We start from the raw sequence: 21,107 nt of genomic DNA on the forward strand, positions 1-21,107 counted from the left end.
CCCCAGCGATGACATTATCACCCCATGCACTACCATCGAGCCATCCATTACTTTCTGTTTCGAGCACGTCGACCACCAGAGAAGGCTCTATTTGATGGGTGTACAGTGAAACAGTAGTCAGCACCTGGCTCGGATAGCCTTATGTTAGATGTTGTGTTCATCCAGTTGTGGACTGTCCTATGCTGAGCATAATCGAAGTAGTACGTATCACGAGCAGAGGGTGCCAGTGCAACACTATCCCAGCATGCTTCAGGTTATACATCTTAGAAGAAGAATTACCACAATTGTAAATCTGACTAGACACCTGGAAGCTTGAAGATGTATCATCATAGCGGCAGATACTCCGAGCTTGTCAACTTGTTTAGAGATAGTTTTTGATGGAAGCCCAGGAAGCGGTACTATTTGATGCACCTTTTGTTTCACGAGAGGCTTCAGACTTAATTTTGCCCAGCTTTACAATGAGAATAAGCACCGGCTTGCAGGAAAAATGCTTAAAATCGTGCGTGTGAGCTGGTTGAACTCATTATTTGCGTTGCGTCTCCAACAGTCACTGCATTAGTGCAATGGCCTTTGAAAGTCAGTCTCGGTGGCCGGGACTCGTGCAACTATTCAACCCTCAATGCAAAATGGGCTGCATCAAAACACTAACCAAGAATACGAGCTATCGTGCCTCATATTCTGTATTCATTGGACGCTATAGTTTCTAGCCTCTTCTAAAGACCTTTTGGAACCCTTAGGGCGAAGACAAGGTATCCTAGATATGGTTGCAGTGGACCCTCTCTTGGTAGGGTTTGCATTTGATATATCAATGAGGGTGTTGGGCATGTAATCGACCCAACTATGCAATATCAAAGGGACTGGATACAGGATATAATCGCCGAATGTCAATGTGCGGTGACAAGTGTGGGCTCCATAGAACTGTAACGACGATCGTTTAAATTTCTAAATGGACCAATGTATCGTGTCATATACGCATCTCAGTAGTCGCACATGTGAGGTATCATACGTAGTCGGCTGATTTCTAGAATGATCCAGGAAATGTTATGATAGACATATGGCTATCTGGAACTAATCTTTCTTTGAGGTCCAAACATGTCGACTTATTTAGATTCTCTTTCATACTACTTACCAATACCCCGAACGCGGGCTACTTCTTGCGCAGACCTGATCTATCTGAACTCAGAATAATTCCGCGATCATGGACGTTCCTCAACAGACGGATTGGTATTTGCAATCAATTACAGCCGCCCTGAAGAGACTCAATGCTGCCGCGAATGAATGCCAGGAAAGACTTCTTACTCACCACGACGGAAGTATAAAGGGCATTAGTGCCAATCAGATCGCGCATGATAACCTCGTAATGGAGGCCTCCAAGTTCCTCCAGACCGCGCAGGGTCCAATCGATACAGTCGCCACTTGCTTTGAACGGGTAAGACTGGCCCCCCTAGTGTCTGCCATATCACCGTTGCCGCTAATGCATTTTGTCAGACAGCCCATTTAGCATGTGCCCGGTCATTGCTGGAGATGGGGGTATTCGAAGCGCTTCCAACCGGCAAGGAGTCCCGGGGTACAAGGAATCTTGCGGAAGAGCTGAAGGTCGACGAGACTCTGCTAGGTGCACGGCGCACTGTGTTCTAAGATATTTGCCGATTAGCTAACTGCAAGCTAGCTCGATTAATGAGGAACTCCGCGCTTTTTGAGGAGACTGGACCGGGTCAATACAGACATACTCCGTCCTCAGAAGCCTACCTCAAACCTGAAATTCGAGGCATGTTTCGTTTTGCGTAAGTGCTCATCTGATTAACACCCACGCTCATCGTGTGTTGACATAGAACGACCCTAGAATGGATGAGCATATGCCAGCCCATATTAAGATGCATGAATTCCTGAAGCGCAATTCATGGAGGGAGCCAACATCGACTAGTAATAATCCGTACACCTATGCTCACGATACGAATGGCAAGAGCATGTGGGAATACCTGTCTGAACGGCCTACAAGAATGGCATCTTTCAATGTAGGTATGACATTTCAGGCAATGACCGAGTTGTGGATGATTGACCTCTTCCCCTGGGAAAGTCTATCAAGCCTGGATCCCACCCCTACAACAGTGGTTGTGGTGGATATCGGGGGCGGCACTGGGAAAGGAATCTCGCGCATCTGGTCTCACTGCGGTGATCTGGCTGGTAGATTCATTCTTCAGGATCAGGCGCATGTAATCCAAGCTGCAGGTTCACTTGGCGACAGGATTGAGAAGATGGCATGTGATTTCTCTCAGGATCAACCTGTTCGAGGTAAGATATTCTCTTCTAAAATGGTACATGTAGCGCTTCCAGCATAACCAGACCTCTCTCCATCAGGAGCTCTTACCTACCTTATACGCCGCTGTCTCCACAACTGGCCTCAGGAGAGTATTGTCGAGATCCTGAGGAACGTCGCCGCAGCAATGCGGCCAGAAAAGTCCCGGCTTCTGATTGAGGAAATCATAGTTCCTGATACCAACCCCGGTACTGAGGAAGCATGGATGGATATGATAATGATGAACCTCGGTGCGAAACAGAGAACATTGAAGGAGTGGAATGAAGTTCTTGATTCGGCCGGACTTAAACTCAAGGAAGTTTATCAAATTCCTGGAAACTGCCACGGTCTCCTTGAGGCCTGGATCAAATAATCATAATTTCTTTTATCAAACTATTGAATGAAGGATGGGGTTTCTATTCTAAGTGACTGTTAGTTTCATTTGTTCCTTAATTTACAGCTTCGATTATTATAGGCAGGCACTCTTGATTGTCCAATATCCACGCTACGGTATTGTGGAATCTGTTTAGAGGATAGAAGACTGTAAGGCTTACTACAAGCTCGACTTCAAAGGATTGAGAAGGTGACATGGCATGAGTACATGGCGGCCATATTCAATCAATCTCCAGAAGGGTATTGTCCCACCGCCAAGATAGGAAACAATTTGCCTAACGGCATGAAGTGTTCAGTCTTATTGAACAGTTCTGCTAAGGCAAAATGGTATCTGAAGTTTATGGCTCTCTACCTTAGGCCCTAAAATCAATCTTCCTCTATTCATTTTATTAGGTAGCTCCACATATGTGCGAGCATTGCAATTGAACGAGTTCGATAAATACGGCCTGGATGTCACCAAGCTGTGTTAAAAATCACACCGTAAATAAATAATAGATACTAGATCCAAATTTTAAACCTTCCAAGTCAAGATTTACGGCCTGTTGCAATGATAGCTTCAGCTTCGAGGGAAGCCAATCCATCCATTCCGAATTTTCCTTCGGCGTAGCGACGAATTGCCAGTGGCAACTCGGACACATGCTGGCGTCGCTGATCCTGCGTCCAGAAAGTGTTGACGATCATGGGAATAAGGACGGTGCAACTTTCAACAAACTGGCCCATAGGGAATAAGCGTTCCTTTCTCACCGTTCTGACTTGGATGTTACTAAGCCCGGCTTGCTCGAACCTAGTTTGCACAGAAGACTCCTCGTCCCAGCCAAGGTTGTATAGTCCATTAATCTCTTTCTCCGACGGAGCTGGAAGATTTCCGGGTAAGCTGGCCATGGCAGCAGTAAGCGTGCAAACCCAGATGGCTTCGCTCATAGATACCACGTATTAGCATTTATGCATAATCAGATAAGCATATAAGTTAGTGACTTACTGCTCTTCCACGTGGAAACTGCCAGGATGCCACGAGGCTGAAGTATTCTGACGCATTCTGTACGAACCCATTAGTAAAATCGTGCCTGTCGCGCTCAACAGAGATTAGCAACCCGGCTACCTTTCATAGCAGAAATATCGTCCGGAAAGAGATTGAAAGCTGAAACCTCGTTAGTCAACACTGTGAAATGTCATTTCCTTTGCCCATGTTCGCACTATCTACTTACCAAAGGCTGTAAACACATGAGTGTAATGTGCACTTGGTAGACGAGTGTCTTGTGCATTCACGATCTTCACTTCGGTATTATGCCATTCTTCCTGTAGCATCTTCTGTCTAGTATAATAAAGCATACTGTCTGACCTATCGCCACAGGTCAACTGCCAGTTACCTTTCTTGTCGCTGCCAATGGTACGATGAAGGACACTTGAAACGGCCCCCGTGCCACAAGCATTGTCAAGAATCACTAAAGGCTCCTGACTGGACAGGGCCAAGCCTGACTGCAATATCAGCTCTTTCGCAAAGAGCTCTGTAATCCCGCCGCCTAATTCGTACAGGGCGGCAAAGCGGCTGTCATGAACATTCTGCGAAGCGGGCGGATCTATGGTCAGAGCTTCATGCATGATTAAATAAATGATGATTGGCTAGGTATGTTACAGACTTAAGGGGGAAGAATTATTCAAGGCAAAAATGTTAGGGGGTGTGGGGGGAAGATGAATATTATCTTTCACCAGGAGCAATGGTTTATATTCCAGTCTCTCTTGCCAGCCAAGCATAGGCCATTGCTCATGGTACGAGGTCAGCATTGCAATTCACGTAGTGGTCTGCTGTGTTACCTAACAGTATACAATCCCTGTACATTTTGCATATACGCGACTCAAACTGCATTGCCATTCTGGTGGCACTGATTCCACCAGTGCTCGCCTGTCATCGAAATACCCAGAATACTGGACTTGTTATCTTGACAACGCCCAGCTATGTATCGATATCGAACGAACACGCATATCCTACTTTTAGATACCCTATTATTACCCAAAACCAAAGGTGGACCACCTGGGTGCGTATTAAATGGAAGGCAGTAAAATTGCAATATGTGAAACAGCATTGATTCCAAAAAGCAGGTCACGCTTTTGCAAAGCCCACGTCCACATGGCTACTCCTCTCTACCAGCACCAGACTTCAAGCCAGGAACTTCAAATATGACTAAAAACAAATATTTGAGACAAATTCTTACGGTCCTAACGCGTCTTTCTGGCGAAGCCTTACGCGCATCATGATCGACGGATTAGGGAGATACACTGGCCCATTAGTGATGCCATAGGCTGGCATCTCTTCGTGCGCAAGCTCCACATCATATTTGAGAAGGAACATGATAAAGATGGTTCGAGAGATTTGAGTCGCAAGCACTCGCGCTGGACAAGCACTTATTCCATGAGAGAACGTGAGGAACGTCGGGGAGGTAGTCGATATATGCGGAGTGCAGATTCCGCGGCTGGCATCGTAGAAGCGGTAGCCATCAAATGTGGTCGGGTTTTCATAATGATCTGGGTCAAGATGGACATCTCTACCCGGGGACATGATTATGGTGCCTGGGTTTAAAGATAGGTTTATAGACTCCAGGTGAACTGGTTTCATCACCCGGCGGAAGCTGGTTACTAGAGAACGGGTTTCCACGTCAGTAGTTATGTGGTGAATTGGGCAGAGCAAATCGATGAAAGTTAGGTGCAGCTGGGGAAACTCACAACATGAAATATCGTACAAACGACATGTTTCCCTGGAAAAGCTCTCCAACTTTGGGGCATGCTTCAGTGTATCGAGTGTCAATCTTCCACCAGACTGTTTGACAGCCTCGCTAACCTCCTCTCTGAGAGGAGCCAAGTATTCCATGTGGTTAATGACAGCGTACAATTTGAAGATTACGAAAAATGCAATGGGGGAGGAGAGTTCAAAATGATAAAGGATGATCTCCTCGGCCAACAAATCAACCTGCTGGTCATCATCTTGGCGATTGCTATTTCGATTCAAAATGCCTTTTTCGAATGCTGTCTCAATGAGACCATCCAAGAGGGACGCCGGGCCATCGTTTCCTATCCGCCCTTTGTTTGGCTGCGCAATATCAATACGGCGCTTTATCTCTGGCATCAGCCTCATCTTTGCCTTTGAAAAATGTGACTTCATTGCACGACAGGGGGGCGAAAGGCGCCATACAAATGGCCGGAGAACACGGGGATAGCTAGTGCGTTCATAGCAGCTGGGCATCACCGTAGCATTGTACATGCTCATAGCCTGTATTAGAGATATATCCATGCAGAACTCCTGCCCAAGCAGTACAGACATCACAACCGTTGAGCATAATGTAACGATAGTGTTAAATACGTTCAATTGCTTCCACTCTACTGCGTTAGATTAGTGAGGGTCTATACAACTTGCATGTGTCATTTACCACCTGCTGTCGTATTGTCAATGGTCAATGGCAAAGTCTTATCTATTGCATTAACCATAGCCCCATGAAATCGGCCTATAAAGGCGGTTTAGTGCTTGCCAATAATATGATGTACCTCTATAGCCGAAACGGCCAAATCATACTTAGCGTATTAGTGTTATTGCAATAATGTACTGTGTGAACGGGCGTCCTATCTGTCACATTTGTATGCATGTACTGATCGGCGAACTGCATCTTTTGGTTAGAACATAGTACCCATCCCTAGCAAGTCTCAGACTATTACCTCTGACAATGCATGCAAAAAGCTTAGTTGATCATTCGGATAGGCACGATATTCCCTGGCCGAATTCAAGGGAAGTACGATACCATGATCATTGCTCTGGACTCTTGTCGCGTATGGTTTGCCTGCCTTGCTGTACTGCATATGTGTTAGATGGATATTGGTTCAGCATTTCCAATTGAAAGTTTAGACATTAAACATTGACCTACCTGTTTATATGCTTTGGCATACTCTTTCTCAGCGTCAAACCTCAGGCTATACCATCTCAAACGTGCGCTCATATTGCTTCCCTCATCTACAAAAGGAATGTCACCCAAAGCCCTTCTCCTTAGCCAGCCGTCCACATAGTCAGACGTCAGAACAATCAGAGCAAACAAAACAACCACTCCAAAGGTAACCAGCATAAAGTAGACGCCACATTCTGCCCAGTGGCGCATCTCAAATGTTGATAAAATGGCCATCGTCATAGGAGTGCAATATCAAATGCCGACTGCTCAGTGTTCTCTCTCAAGCGTACACGCAGTGGTACGTACAAATATGCAACGCTTGTAGGAAGGAAAGGTCTTTCGAAAAAAGATCATTTCTCTCGCTGCACGCCTAACTCACTCTTTTTCGCCATGTCTAAATTTGATATTCGACTAACTCTTTTACCGATGTCTCAAAGCTTTAGGAGCAGGGTCCGTTATGCGGCCATCTTACAATTCTCCTTGTACTATGCATGACATGGAATAGGGTGGTGGTAATTACGTGGATAAGCCTGACCATGCTGCAGATTACACCTCAATTGACTGGGATGTAGTACTCGGGAAGTTGCCATTGCCTTCCTAGTGCAGGTGTTGCTTCGTATCTGCATGTGAGAACCCTGTGTGGTTAGTCTCGATTAGAATCACAATCAATCGCGTCACCATAAGCCCTGTTAACACCTCAGATAATCACTATCTCAGCCTTTGGACAACACTGGAACATGCGTATCAGGCTGCTGGGTACCCTTGTATGTAATCTCAAGAATGCAGAGTTGCACAACATCTAGTTTAAGGTTTCCAGTGTCAACTCTGTGGGCCCATATTATCCTTGTCAGACTGCCGGATGATTTGCGTTGCACCGTTGGTCTCATTGACAATGCTCAAGGTGACATCAGAGGCCAATGCATCCGACATGATATGTTAAGTGCAGTACATTACTTCACAAGTATGCAACTCTTGTAGGGATTCAAACTAGTCTATACGAGCTTTAAGAAGCAGGAAAAGAAAAGACTAGTAGGAAGTCCTACTAGATTCCATGAAATCCCTACCTTGCAATATAAACGGCCCATCTAGACCTATACCATGTGCACACAGCTGACCTTCCAATCTATGATCCAGCCTTGAGGTAAGCCGGCCAGTTCTAGGCCTTCTGTATTGACAGGTGTTAGTTTGTAGCAGCTTGCTTGTGACTGTAAATCGTACAGAATGCCTGCATTGGCTATTGTGTGTATGATAATATATCATTTCTTGTATTGAGATGAGGCGGCGATAAAAGAAAGAGGACCAAGGATACTACACGCCGTCTCTATCGAATTGAACTAGTCATTGTGCAGGATCGTACGGGTGCTTATGGGTTAATGGAGTCACGGACGCGGAAAAATGCAATTGTTCCATATTAGTACCAAGAGGTCTAGGAAAAGGGAATTGGTGAGGGAATTGACTTCTTCATCATTTGCAGAGGCCGTAGTCAGTTAGTTGGCTTCAAGCTATCATAGAACTATTGATCCATATGTCTTTCCCCCCTACCTTCAAGTCATCACTGTGGCTGCCGTCCTATCCATCCTCTATGTTAAGGCTTTATAATCTTGGCTCTGGCTATTATTGCCCTCACGCAAATGATGTCCATCTTGTACAAAAATCAATGTCATCTGGGCAGAGCACGATGAGAGCAAGTGGCAGGTGCGTCCTGATTGTCGAAGGTAGATACCACATATGTCAACACACCATTGTCCAAGAAAGTTTGACTGCAGCGCTTGAGTGAGATAAGTACTCCAAATTTCTAGTTCCATTTGAAGTTCAATAGGGCACTTTTATGTGTCGGTGCTCCCAGAATGTGAACATGATGCCTTGCAATGATTTTCCTAAATAATATATATATTCTTGCATCTTCAAGAGACCAAGAGCTGTACGGAACACCTACTAGTATTAATTTTGAACGTCAATAATCTTCGATTCAATCTGTGAATTAATTTACGTTCTGCTTTTGTCTTGTTTTTGTTCGCTTCTACCTGGCCACTTTGACCATATGAGACTCGAAGCCCTATATCGGTTCTGTTTCGCTCCCGCTCCGAGAGCCGATGACGTGAATATATTATGACGTCTGGCGGGAGTTTCCTCCCGTTGATGCGATTCCCCATTTCCTTGCTCCATATGAACCACAACACGAAAGACGAGAGGAGAAATGATCCACATGTTAAACCTACAAATTGTACTGGCTACCCTCCTGGCATTCACTCGCGATACACCTTCATCAAGCTCTTCAGCCACGACTCCCGCACCAACAAGTACTGCATACTATTCCGGCTTTGATATAACTAGCCGCTGGGCAAATCTCAGTCCCTACAAGGAAGCCGATGGATTCGGAGTCCCGAAGGGCGTACCCCGTGGCTGCGAGCTATCGCAAGTTCATGTTTTGCATAGACATGCAGAGCGTTATCCTGAGTCCGCCTGGTTTGATGGAGAGGGAATGGAGAGATTCAGCAAGAAGCTGAAGAACTATAACAGCGAGCATGATGTATCTGTAGGCACAGGACCGTTGGCCTTTCTACAGAATTGGAAGTATCTCCTCGGTCGCGATATCTTGCTTGCCACGGGTGCTGCAACAGAGGCACGCTCCGGGGCTGATATATGGTCGAAGTATGGACGCATGTTGTATCGAGCGCCTCCTGGAATGGCTGTCTGGGATCCAGAGTTAAATGTGTATCCAAATGGCACTCGCAGGCCGAAGCCAATATTTAGAACCACGAATAAGCAGCGGATTTTGGAGAGTGCGAGGTGGTGGCTAAGTCAGTCCATCTAATAGCCATGTTGTGCATTGAGCTAAGTTACTGATTTGATAGCTGGCTTTTTCGGTCCCGGCCATGCCAATACATCGTACAATCTCGTGGTGATCCCTGAGGGGGACGGTTTAAATAACACACTTGCGGCCGAACATTCCTGCTCGGGTGATCTAAAAGAAGGGTACAGAGAATATCAAGAGTCTCGTACATGGGCATTTGAGTCGAAATTCTAATGCACTTACAGGACACATGCATCAGAGAAATTCATTCCCACGATGATTAAAGACCCCCTCGCCCGGCTAAAGAAGTACTTCCCGGATGGCTTCAATTTAACCACTTCTGATATTTTGGCTATGATGAACCTTTGCCCCTATGAATACGCAACGTTAGGTAGCTCATCATTCTGTCACCTCTTTACCGAACAAGAATGGGCCGACTTCGCGTATAACCTTGATATGCGGCTTTACGGGGCATCTGCATTTGGCTCCCCTACGGGACGAGCGCAGGGGATCGGATATCTTCTCGAGCTTGCTGCCAGGCTTGAAGAAAAATTGATCACTTCAAGCGATACCAGTATTAACACTACCTATGATAGCGACGCCGCGACATTTCCGTTACACCAGCCACTGTATATGGACATGACACATGACAAAGTCATTATCGGTACCATTACTGCCCTGGGGCTCCAGTACTTCAACTACGGGCCAAGGGGTATGCCTTCAACGGTAGCTCATGCCGTCCCGCGGGAGTTTCGGTTGAACAAGGTGGCACCTTTTGGAGCACGCCTGATCTCCGAAGTCTGGACTTGTCCCGAGGAAACCAGAGTCGAGGTGTTAGATAGCACTCTTTATGTGAATCCAGACCTGTCCGATACAGAAAACACAACCGACTATATCCGCTTCGTGTTGAATGGTGCCCCACTTCCCATCTCCGACTTAGTCGGATGTGAGCATTCAATGAATGGGTTCTGTAAGGTCGCTCATTTTCTAAATGCGGTGCCCATGCTTAAAGAAAAAGCCATGTATCAACAGGCGTGCTATGGAAACTTCAAGCCTGGTCATCAAGTTGGAGACGGGCGACCTGAATAATAAGGATACAACGTAGAAGCTATTGTTGTTTGGATGCTTGATACGTCGCTTATCGGCTCCAAGAGGATTAAGAAAATCAGAAAAATGAATACAATTGAGGGTCTAGTTCACGTGTGTAATATTGTATAAGCCATAAATGAATCAAGTCAACCTTGTATCTCTCCGCATGATGGTTTGTTTCTGCCGTTCATCATCAAAAAACAACCAACCGGTGCGTTCAAACCCCGTACTTTCATACAAATGAAGGCCTGCGTGAGTTGCTACCAAAGTAGCTGGAATACGCTCTTCCTCCGACCGATCAATTCCCCATTGAAGTAACTTCCTTCCGACGCCTTGGCCCTGGGCCTTTGAGCTGACGGCCAAGATGCTTAGGTACCACGACTCGGTCGGTTGACTAGCCTTAGCTGACTTGAGCTCACGTTGATAGTGGTTCAGCTTTGGCCAGGATATGGATCGTTTCGGTGTGTCCAGATGAAACGTATAAGCGATCTTTAGGTTGACATTTACTCGTTTCAGCTCTGAATTAGACATGCATTCCTTAGTCCCGAAACATACAAACGATGATATCTATGAAATAAGGTCTCAGAGATCCAACGACCTACTTTTGGAAAGGCTAGTCCCCTGCCAGCTCCTGGCTGCATCGCAAACCCCATTTCGTTCCCATACCGCAAATCCTACTACTCTGCCCGGACGTGTGTCATCGTTGTGATCTTGGATCGTGGCCGCAAGAATAAACTTCCCCTTGTCGAAGAACTCCATCTGCAGAATGTGCTTCCATAGCACAACAAAATCCTCGGGATGGTCGCGACCTCCGGGGTAGAACCAGTTCATACATGGGTCATCTCCGAAGGCGTCTGCTCCGATGTGATATAGCGGTTCCAACTCTTCGAGAGTGGTCACTCGATGCAGCGTGAGATTGGATGCCATCGATAATGTTTTGAAGGCCTATGTCGTGGTTCAAGTATAGATCTCCAAAGTGAACTCGATTTAACCAAATGTCGCTCTTCTTTCAGCGATAGAGAACGGTGACGCATCAATGTATTTATTGCGATGCAGGGTTGCAGCCAAGCCCCGACTACCGAGATCCGGTCGTGTGGCAAAGCATGAAAAGTCGTCCGAACCCCGAAGGCAACCACGATCTATGTCTCGACAACACGTTCATTATCGCGAATTTCTCGGGATGGTGCTCTTTCCCCAGGTTATAAGTAGGGGGTTGTACTTGCCAATTCGGAAGTGACGTGGTTGCCTGTCTATTGCCATGTTCGGCGACGCAGTTTTGGTGGTTGGGGATAGTAGGCCATGGTAGCAAATTGCCAATGGTTGAAACGCTGCTCCAATCCTATCAGTTTCAGATCATTATGTCACAGAGCTTACTTTAAGGTCGCCAAGTATGTTAGGTTGACCATGTACAAGGAGGTGCTGAAAAGTAATATATACCCGGTAGAAACCCAAGCTCAAGCATATAGACCCTAACATCCTTTAGAAAACCTCGAATGAGATGGAACATAGTACGTGCGAGGTACGAGGAAAATAAAAAGCAGCAGCAGAGGAGTGAATCATTCCGATTAGATGTCCACGATACAGGGGCAAATACGCAGTTGCAGTGGGTCTGACTGTGGCAGAGGCTCAAGATAGGCTGCTATAACTATAACCGAAGTAAATAATTTTAGAAGAAACTTCCAAGACACAGTGTCCATTGTGCATGCATAAAATGAAAAATGTCAACACGGTAAGAAAAAAAAAATACAAATGGAAAAAGGAGTATATACGAGAATTGACAAAAGATGTTTCAAATATGGACCGAGATTGGCATTGTTCTCAAACTCAGAGCAACAGACGCAATCCCTAATCTTGATTGACCATACTTGGAGATAAGCATACGGAAAATGGCATGGTAAGAGTGCTGCTGAATGTAATGGACTTCGACGGTCGGATTCTTGAATATTCTCGGCTTCTTAGTTATTGTCCGAAATTTGAGTCAAGATACGCTACCTGAAAATTGAGACAGCAACCTCGACGTCTCCCTTTCACATTGCACAGCGAAGATCTTTCCACTTCCATTGCTATAATACCGAAAATGATGCGATGATAAACTTTAGTCCGCGGTATCAGATCCCAAGTCATCTACGCTCCTGGATGTCGCTACCTGATCTCAAATATGGGCCAACTCATATGAGGAAAAAGGTATAAAAATGCCTCTAATCTCCCATTTAGATATACTTTTGTCTCATCCATCTCTCATCCGAACAATCAGTCTACCGACCTGTTCATACTCATCTACCTTTCCCTAACGCCTCAGTCTAAAGAGTAGGTAGGCCCGAGATTTTGTCGCTACGGTGATGATATAGTAGAAGACTGAAGCAACGCATACAGAGCCGCTTTTCAATTTACAAGATGCAATTCACGCTTGTCTCCGCTCTTGCGACAGCTTTACTCGCCGTCTTTGCGGTCGCTGAACCCTTCGGAATCCACGTTGGTGCGAACGCTGATGCTGATGCTGAGGTGGCCGCAAATATCGGCGTGGGCGCCGGTGCTGGCGTCCACTTTGGATAGCGATCTGTGGTGCGAGGTTAGTAGTCTAGCATAGGCTGTCGCCTACTTTATCACTGACCTTGAGCAGATGCTAGTGCCTAATCGTTTTTGTCTCAGTACAGTAACAATGATGTGGGCTCGGAATGGCTCCTAGCTTCTTGATTCATGCTCGGACTTTGTCTTGGTTAAATTGTTAATAGAATTGATTGACTTTACACACTGCTTTGTTATACAAGAACATTACTCTATGCGTTATAAATAGAGATTTGGGGAATCTAACAGGATATCACGACCACAAGCTTATCCTTTGCACCCTTGAGCACGTAAGAAGCTATACCTTGTATTACTGATACTCATATGGATGTTTTACATTCATCCCTCAGTGGCGGGCAAATGAAATTGGACTCATTGAATAGAAAGACAGTCCAGTAAGATCCTTGCATTATCTCAAACTTCCGGCGACTCCTGGGACCTAAAGAGACCTTGTATGGCAATCCTGGCCAACGACAAAAATATTGACCAGAAAAGCAACGGTATGTTCTATGAAAAAGAGACCGGAGAATCTATGAAGGAGTTTGATGCAGGATCTCTTGAGCTAGATTTTCAGCTGCTTCTGTGGTCCGGCAGTTAATGTGTTAGGCCGGCAAATGTAGACGGCGGATGTGTCACGCACCTGGGTTTATTGGCCAGTCTGAGGTAGTTATTACTTATTGTGGTAATAGAGTCCTGATGAACCATTCGTGGATTTCTGGTGCTTGGTCTTTCCAGGCGAGCGAAATGAGCGATTAGTCGAATGGGTTTGTCTTTGAAATCGACAAAATACCTGACTATAGCTTAGTTCACCTCTGGCCCTCAGTCTATTACGTCCGGGAGGTTGGGAGAGAAGGAAGAATATGGCGTATAGTTACCTACGAAGGACTCGCTAGGAATAAATAAACTACTAAGCAGCATTCCCAGCCGGCGACAAGGATATCACAGGCTTTCGTTTCATTGTCCGTGGAGTCATAAAGAATGAAAAGATGTAGGGTATTGTTATATCATTCCAGGTCCCAATATGAGGCATGCAGGAATTACTTACTAGTGCGTTGACTCATTGGATATCAACCACGGTCCTATCGACCGGTGGGGGATAGGACTGTCTTCGGGGTATTCTCGAGCCGTTGTGAAACATTCAATCTTCCCTTGCTTAGTATATGAATGATCTGACTGGTTAGTGGGATCATTTACTCTTTCGAGGTACATTGCCAAGGTCTGGACGACAAATCTATCGATTTACTGTGCCTCTCATATTGGGATCTCCGAGGTCGGCCAACTGTATCTTGGAGACGATGGTCAATAAGATTTAATTAAGTTTTCGACACCCCAAGGCCCGCCTTCAGAATTACGCTCGCCTATCTTAAAGGTCCATGTCATATATAAGGATGTTGTCTGGTGCTCTCATTGCATGGTGAATCCGCGTGCATGAGAACAAAAGTTCCACCCCAGACTGATACAAGCACTACTCAGTACAAATTTGCAAACTATAATCCTCTTGGTCCGTTATCGGAGTCCAGTTGCATATCTCCGCAATATAGAACCTCATGGCGTGCGGGGTCCGAATACGATTAGGTTGGAGAAGATGATATCTTGAAAATGATACGGCGTGCTTGACTATCACCCCGCATGCATCCGTTCCTAACCGCCCCTACAGCTGCTCTCTGCGTCACCATATCATTTTCCTTCAACCCAAGAATATCAATCCTGTCCAACCAAATGCCGGCTATATTAAATGATGCCGCTGACCGCCGTATGCTATTACACAGACGGGAAGCTGAGACAGGGATCTTTGACTAGGAAGTTGAATTAGAAGAAATCCTAGGTGACCTACTGCCATCTGCATTGAAATGACCATCACAGTTGCTGCAATCGCTACAGGCAGTGTAGCCTTTCTACTGTATTATATCTACTGGTCACTGTTCTCAAGCCCTCTTGCACGAATCCCAGGACCCAAGTCCTTTGCCTTGACCAAATGGAGACTTGCATACGAGGACTACAAGGGCACTCGCACACGCAAGATACATGAGCTTCATGAAAGATACGGTCCAGTAGTGCGCGTCGGTCCAAATGAAGTGGCATTCAACAGCCTGTCTGCGTTGCGCACGATATATGGGGCAGGGAGCGGCTTTGAAAGGACCAACTTCTATCATATGTTTGCGATATACGGGCGGAAGAACATGTTCTCGTTCAATACGGTGAAGCAGCATGGCGAACGGAAGAAACTCTTTGCTCACGCCTATGCAAAATCTGCAATGCTCAAAGGACGAAACGCCCATATGATTGAAACCAAGGTTAGAAAGTATATGGAACTTCTGGACAGAGAGGGCCGATCCCATAACATCTTTACCACCTTACATTACTTTTCCTTAGATAACATCACGGAGTTCCTCTATGGTGATTTTGGGAAGACGGCATGTCTAGATGGTATGAAGGAAGACCGTGCTCTTCTTCATGATATCCTCGCCACCGGTAGTCGCACACTTTCTTGGTTTACTGTCCATCATCCCAAACTCACAGCATGGCTATACTCGCAGACTGGAATCATCGGCTGCGTTGCTCGTCAATTCTACCCGATGCAGAAACCAACTCCGTACACAAGCATCAAACTTCACGCAACCAAGGCTTTCCAGAGATTTGCGGATGCTTCACTTGCTGAGAAGGCTGAACAGTCATCTCTTATCTCAAAGCTCTGGAAACACCATCACACCATGAAAGATGGCGGCTTGGACGATCTCGATATTGCATCTGAATGTGCAGATCAGCTCGATGGCGGCATTGACACCACAAGCGATACTCTGATGTTCACAATCTGGTCGCTTTCTCGCCCTGAGCACAAGAAGTTTCAACAAAAGCTTATCGACGAAGCTCGGAGTCTTTCTGAGAAAGACCTCAACGCGGATGGCATCCCTGGGGTAGAAGCAGCGGACAAATTGCCCTATGCAGAGGCAGTTATCAAAGAAACGCTCAGACTCTTCGCACCGCTGCCAGCATCTGAACCAAGGTCATCACCTGAAGCTATCACTATTGACGGTTATCTCGTTCCCGCCCGTACCGTCGTTTCAATCTCACCATATACGTTGCACCGAAACGCAGATGTGTTTATAGATCCGCTGAAATTTAACCCAGACCGCTGGCTCGACTCGTCTCAAGATCTCGCGCAAATGAACAGATTTTTCTGGGCCTTCTCCAGCGGTGGAAGGATGTGTATCGGAATGCAGTAAGATACCGTTCAATAGGCAATATCAAGATCGACTACTTACCTTTGCAGTCTTGCCATGGCGGAAATGACCACATTTGTGGCGGCGCTCTATCGCAAATATACAACTGAGACTAGAGCTGGATTTGACAAGATCTCTCCTGGCATCACTAGTCGTTTTGAAGTCTTCTATGATGAAGGCTGCAGTGGCGTGCGAGTATGATCTCCCCAAGCACATGGATGATCGGTATGGTCACTAACCTTGGCAGGAACACGAGTGCCAAATTGAATTTAGGCCTCAGTGAGCGCAGTGTGAGTTATTATGACGATGCACGAGGACCTTGCTATGTAACTACCGAGACAGGCCATGCAGCGCTACTCCAATAGACTGACCTGCACACCAGCATATCCAAACCATTCCCTTCAATCTAAATGGTTGGCGTTATGCATAGCCTGACTACCTTGCGTCTTAGCTTTAGCACTACAGTATTATTATCTTACGCTTCAAATGTCACATAGACATGAAAGTCCTCTTCCGACGGATAAATGGGAGGATGATTAACCCCACAAACCACTCTACTACGCGTCCGGATAAGCAATTTCGATATTCCCCTTGGCTTCGCGCGTAGATAGCCTGACTAGTGAAGAAGTAAACTATCTCAATATCCTGTCGATTGGAAAGGTTAACGACAACTAGACTTTCATATCCCAGAACCTGGCCTTAACCGTGACAACGTTTCGTAGGTCCAGGACCAGAAATGCTCTGTTTACAAGGGAGATGAAACCAAGCCCAATAAGGAATAGGTCAACCCTAGGTTGCAAAGTAGGTAAGAAGCAATTGAATTTACAAGTAGCGATCTCTTGGGTTATCGTACCTTAGAACAGAAATATCTCAGCCATAATAAATACTTTCATGATACCTCATCTCGTAATTTTCCAGTATACAGGAACTAAAAGAAAACATCACATGGTGCTTAAAGATTGATGAAAACAAAGCGCCTTAATAAAAGGTTACATTCTTGAATTCTTGACTAAAAGGGCAAAACAACTACATAAAGGGTTATTTATTATTATATAAAGATTATATAGGTACTATAGATTAATTCTTTTAAATATATATATATTTTTTCGATAGTAACATCGGTAATACTCAACTGATTGGCATCCAGTAGTCCTGTATCAAAAGGCCCCCCCCCCCCCCCCCCCCCAAGATCCTTGCGTTAATTGATACTGCGACCTCATTCCGGCAAGAAGCTTCTACAGAAAAGAACAGTCGATCATCACATTCACACACCATCTGCCGTATCAGGATCGAGAAACCAGGCCACTACGTTTCAGAGAATAAAATTGTGGAAACTGCATATTAACCCCTGCCATGAGACAAAGTGAGGATAGAGAAAAAAGGATTAAGTGGTAGCAAGCGGTATTTCTTAACGAATCTTAAAAAGGGATCAAGATCGATCCATAGAACTTTTCACTTTCCATATCAGGTTGTCAGTATACGAAATGCCAATGCAGCTATCATTATTTATGATAAAAGAATAATGAGGAAGATTACCCAAAGGGAAGGTAGAGGAGAGATCATAGATCATACTTACTAAAAAAAGACTAGCAATGTTATGGATTTGGCATCAAGAAAATCTAAGCTGATGCTAGTCTCTCAAGGCCTTCTTTACCTTTCTCATCCAGATTAGGATATTGTTTCAGACTGATCAGGTCCTTCCAAAGAGCCCTTGCATCATCATATGCATCACCATGTACACCTTCTTCCATTGTACATCCATATCTGTGAATGCAAAAGACGCCGAGATATACTCGTACCAGACAGGAAGATAAGCAGCATACTCCCAGTCAAGTATACCAACAACCTGTCCATTCCGAACCATGATATCGCCTAAGTTAAGGTCACAATGGGTGAGCACAAACAGCTCACTTTTTGGAAAGTGCTTTTTCAAGTTCTCGAAGACATATTTAGGGATATTGTTATAAGCCATGGTAAGGGCATCCAGAGGTCCAGGTCAGAGTGAAATGGCCCATATGGTTCCGTATCGAGAAATAGTAAGCCCGGATAACAAGGGCCTTGGTCGACACTTTGCATAGTAGTAGAGGTGAAATTAGACCGAAGTTGTTTGCGAACTTGGACGACCTGGTCTGCAATGGATATTCTTTGGGACTCTGATAATGTCGGCCACGCCTGCTCGAGTGTTTGGCCTTGTATACGTTCGGTCAGGGCAAAGTATCGCCCATCACGATCGACCCAGTCGCGTATGTGTCTTGGGGCGGGGATTTCAATGTTGGTACCAGTAGTAGATTTTGCAAGAAAGTCTAGTGTCTTGGCTTCAATTTTTGCCTTTGGGCCCTCGTCCGGGCGATATTTTAGGATGATGACAACATGGCATTTGTACTACATAATAGAACAGTACTGCAATATGTATAATAAGATTACAAAACTGTCTGCAACTAACTATCGTGATCAACAAACTATAGGATGTCTGTAGAATTCATATATCTGTTCTATAATACAGATCAAGAAGGCCGTATCATAATGCAATTTAATCTTTGAAATACAAGTTTGCTGGGCCCTTGGAACTCTTAGTCTTGTATATGTAGTACTGTTAACGGTGCTGGGAGGAGGCCGATGCCTCCACTCGTTCATTCTGCCATGCTCCGAGTCTCCAGACGTCCTTTCTGGGAAATCATTAGTAGGGAATTGTCATGCATACTCCCTTTGCTCCGCATCCAGCTTCTTCTCTGCTCGCTCCATATCCAAGGTAGACACATCCCCCTTGGGAAGAGCCTTCGCCATAGCCACAACATGCCACACAGACGGGGCATCACGAAAGACCTGATTCAAGGACTCGAGATTGCGGCCCATCGTTTCAGGATAGAAGAGATACACCGACACGGGGATGCAAGCTGAAATAGCCGCGTACACGATATAGTACTGATAACCGATAGTGTCCAGCGCAACAGGGGTGATCATCACCACGATAAAGTTCCATAGCCACTTGTTCGCCGTAGATATGGACGCCATGGCCACGCGTAATTGGATAGGGGCGACCTCTGTGCAATACAGGAAGTTTGCACCCGAAAACCCGATTGGGTAGAATAGGTTAAACAGCCAGATAAAAGCCACAGAAAGAACCGACGCGGTCTTGTTGCTGGTATCGAAGCTGGTTGTGACTGCCAATACGGTCATGCAGATGCACATTCCTGTGCCGCTGAATATAAAGACCTTCCGACGACCGAGGCGGTCGATTGCGAAGAATGGGATAAAATTGCATAGAAATTTCCATGTTAGTGCGCTGGAAGCTAGAATCCGAGACAGGTCACTGCCGAGTTTGAGATTCTGCTCGAAGATTGTAGAAATATATGTTGAGATTAGGTTACCGCCGCACATTTGTTGAAAGAATTGGATGGCCATGCATAGAGTGAAACGATAGAAAAGCCGGTCTTCATTGGTTCGAGAGAATACTTCGCGCAGTGTGATACGACCAGATTGCTCAGTTAGCTCTAACGCGGACTCGATGCTGGCAATTTCTGCTTGGATGGCTTCATCCTCTACCGGGAGCCCCCTGTAGGCTGCTAGACTGCGTGCGGCGTCGCCTGGGCGGCCTACCAAGACCAGCCAGCGCGGGGACTCCGGGAGAAAGAACACAGAGGCGAGGATAATCAGTGGGAAGAGGAAGGAAAGAGCAAGAGGGACACGGAACTGCATTTGACCACTTGTCTTGCTCAGTCCGAAATCGATCCAGTTGCACAGAACAAAGCCTAGGACCATGCAAATGCCATCAACAACCACATGCTGCCCACGGTTCTTTGCCGAGCTGCACTCCGCCTGGAAGACAGGAACAGTGGCACTAAGTTGTCCGACACCAATACCTAGGACAACCCGCCCGACGGTAAGCTGAGCAATCTTGTATGCTGATGTTTCCAACAGCTCGCCAATCACGACGATGACAGCAGCGAGGAAAAGGGTCTTGCGCCGGCCAAGACGGTCCCCAAGATACGTGCATGATAGCGCTCCCAGGAGTGCCCCAAGCTGGAGGGAGGCGATAACTGCGCCTTTTCTTGTCGAGTTTTGTTCCTTGACGGTACCGTCGGTGTTGATTGTGTCGATCTCAGGGAACGTGTGGACCCAAGAGGGATGTCAGCTTCTCATTCAAATGTAGATCGTGCACAAAAAATAATATGCATACCATGTTTGCAAAGTGGCGAGCGGCCCAACACCCGCTTGATTGTAACCGTAGGATATGAATGCAGGTGCGACGATGAGAAGCACCTGTGCCAGACGCAACGCTTGCCCTTGAAGCATTTTGTATTTCGTGCAGCTCCCCGGACTGTAGCACGAGGTATACTCCGCAACATATGCAGGATAGAGATTTATATCCGGGCCCCCGCATATTGGGGAAAAATCTCTGGGGCAAGGAGATTACTAGATTTAGTGTAACTGGGGCATGGTTCCATAGACGAAATCCGCGGGAGACAATTTGCCCTAGAGATCCCGCGGGTATAACGCTCCCGTCGGCAAATAGAACCATTTCTGACTCCCGAACATCGGACTGTTTCCGACTATAGCAAACTCTCAATAGTGATGCCTTGTGGGGTCATTAGGGGCGAAAATGACCAAGTTTGAAGCCCAGAGGGACGGGACGAACTTTGGTAACATGATAAGTGAGCCTTTTGCCATCTTCCATTCATCTTGGTGATTGGCTTATCGAATGGTTAGTCCAGCCTTCAATACCTTCGAGTAGGCCCTACCATCGCTTAAAAGGTAAAAAGAAAAATTATCTTGACAAATGCGTACGGTTACATCTCTAATGTCTCTCACCACGTGTGTGCCTG

The 21,107-nt window shown here is 46.0% G+C and overlaps 8 protein-coding genes across 8 annotated transcripts; 4 read left to right on the forward strand and 4 right to left on the reverse strand.

Annotated features, from left to right (window-relative positions):
- Nucleotides 1-1,198: 1,198 nt before the first annotated feature.
- On the forward strand, nucleotides 1,199-2,669 carry BDV37DRAFT_267610 (S-adenosyl-L-methionine-dependent methyltransferase; the record flags this gene model as incomplete). Its single annotated transcript, XM_032084053.1, has 5 exons — nucleotides 1,199-1,429; nucleotides 1,489-1,615; nucleotides 1,670-1,784; nucleotides 1,844-2,292; nucleotides 2,359-2,669. The coding sequence occupies 5 exons, from the start codon at nucleotides 1,199-1,201 to the stop codon at nucleotides 2,667-2,669; spliced, it is 1,233 nt and encodes a 410-aa protein (XP_031947352.1).
- Nucleotides 2,670-3,214: 545 nt separating this feature from the next.
- Nucleotides 3,215-4,288, reverse strand: tpcH (methyltransferase tpcH; the record flags this gene model as incomplete). Its single annotated transcript, XM_032085837.1, has 4 exons — nucleotides 3,215-3,600; nucleotides 3,669-3,725; nucleotides 3,789-3,827; nucleotides 3,895-4,288. 4 exons carry the CDS (start codon nucleotides 4,286-4,288, stop codon nucleotides 3,215-3,217), a joined length of 876 nt encoding a protein of 291 aa, XP_031947353.1.
- Nucleotides 4,289-4,895: 607 nt separating this feature from the next.
- BDV37DRAFT_277678 (cytochrome P450) lies at nucleotides 4,896-5,816 on the reverse strand (the record flags this gene model as incomplete). Its single annotated transcript, XM_032085838.1, has 1 exon — nucleotides 4,896-5,816. One exon carries the CDS (start codon nucleotides 5,814-5,816, stop codon nucleotides 4,896-4,898), a length of 921 nt encoding a protein of 306 aa, XP_031947354.1.
- Nucleotides 5,817-8,812: 2,996 nt separating this feature from the next.
- BDV37DRAFT_290218 (histidine phosphatase family protein) lies at nucleotides 8,813-10,498 on the forward strand (the record flags this gene model as incomplete). Its single annotated transcript, XM_032088668.1, has 4 exons — nucleotides 8,813-9,416; nucleotides 9,471-9,591; nucleotides 9,655-10,322; nucleotides 10,422-10,498. The coding sequence occupies 4 exons, from the start codon at nucleotides 8,813-8,815 to the stop codon at nucleotides 10,496-10,498; spliced, it is 1,470 nt and encodes a 489-aa protein (XP_031947355.1).
- A 78-nt stretch (nucleotides 10,499-10,576) lies between these two features.
- BDV37DRAFT_3367 (GNAT family N-acetyltransferase) lies at nucleotides 10,577-11,574 on the reverse strand. The gene is made up of 2 exons (XM_032090480.1): nucleotides 11,101-11,574; nucleotides 10,577-11,016 (listed from the first exon to the last, which is right to left on the reverse strand). Exons 1-2 carry the CDS (start codon nucleotides 11,423-11,425, stop codon nucleotides 10,640-10,642), a joined length of 702 nt encoding a protein of 233 aa, XP_031947356.1. The 5' UTR covers nucleotides 11,426-11,574; the 3' UTR covers nucleotides 10,577-10,639.
- A 1,318-nt stretch (nucleotides 11,575-12,892) lies between these two features.
- On the forward strand, nucleotides 12,893-13,132 carry BDV37DRAFT_277681 (uncharacterized protein; the record flags this gene model as incomplete). The annotated part of the gene is made up of 2 exons (XM_032085839.1): nucleotides 12,893-13,028; nucleotides 13,119-13,132. 2 exons carry the CDS (start codon nucleotides 12,893-12,895, stop codon nucleotides 13,130-13,132), a joined length of 150 nt encoding a protein of 49 aa, XP_031947357.1.
- Nucleotides 13,133-14,913: 1,781 nt separating this feature from the next.
- Nucleotides 14,914-16,567, forward strand: BDV37DRAFT_277682 (cytochrome P450; the record flags this gene model as incomplete). Its single annotated transcript, XM_032085840.1, has 3 exons — nucleotides 14,914-16,283; nucleotides 16,335-16,479; nucleotides 16,532-16,567. The coding sequence occupies 3 exons, from the start codon at nucleotides 14,914-14,916 to the stop codon at nucleotides 16,565-16,567; spliced, it is 1,551 nt and encodes a 516-aa protein (XP_031947358.1).
- Nucleotides 16,568-18,968: 2,401 nt separating this feature from the next.
- BDV37DRAFT_290221 (sugar porter family MFS transporter) lies at nucleotides 18,969-20,577 on the reverse strand (the record flags this gene model as incomplete). The annotated part of the gene is made up of 2 exons (XM_032088669.1): nucleotides 18,969-20,382; nucleotides 20,491-20,577. 2 exons carry the CDS (start codon nucleotides 20,575-20,577, stop codon nucleotides 18,976-18,978), a joined length of 1,494 nt encoding a protein of 497 aa, XP_031947359.1. The 3' UTR covers nucleotides 18,969-18,975.
- Nucleotides 20,578-21,107: the final 530 nt, after the last annotated feature.

This window comes from Aspergillus pseudonomiae (genome assembly GCF_009193645.1).
Source record: "Aspergillus pseudonomiae strain CBS 119388 unplaced genomic scaffold BDV37scaffold_1, whole genome shotgun sequence".
Taxonomy (NCBI): domain Eukaryota; kingdom Fungi; phylum Ascomycota; class Eurotiomycetes; order Eurotiales; family Aspergillaceae; genus Aspergillus; species Aspergillus pseudonomiae.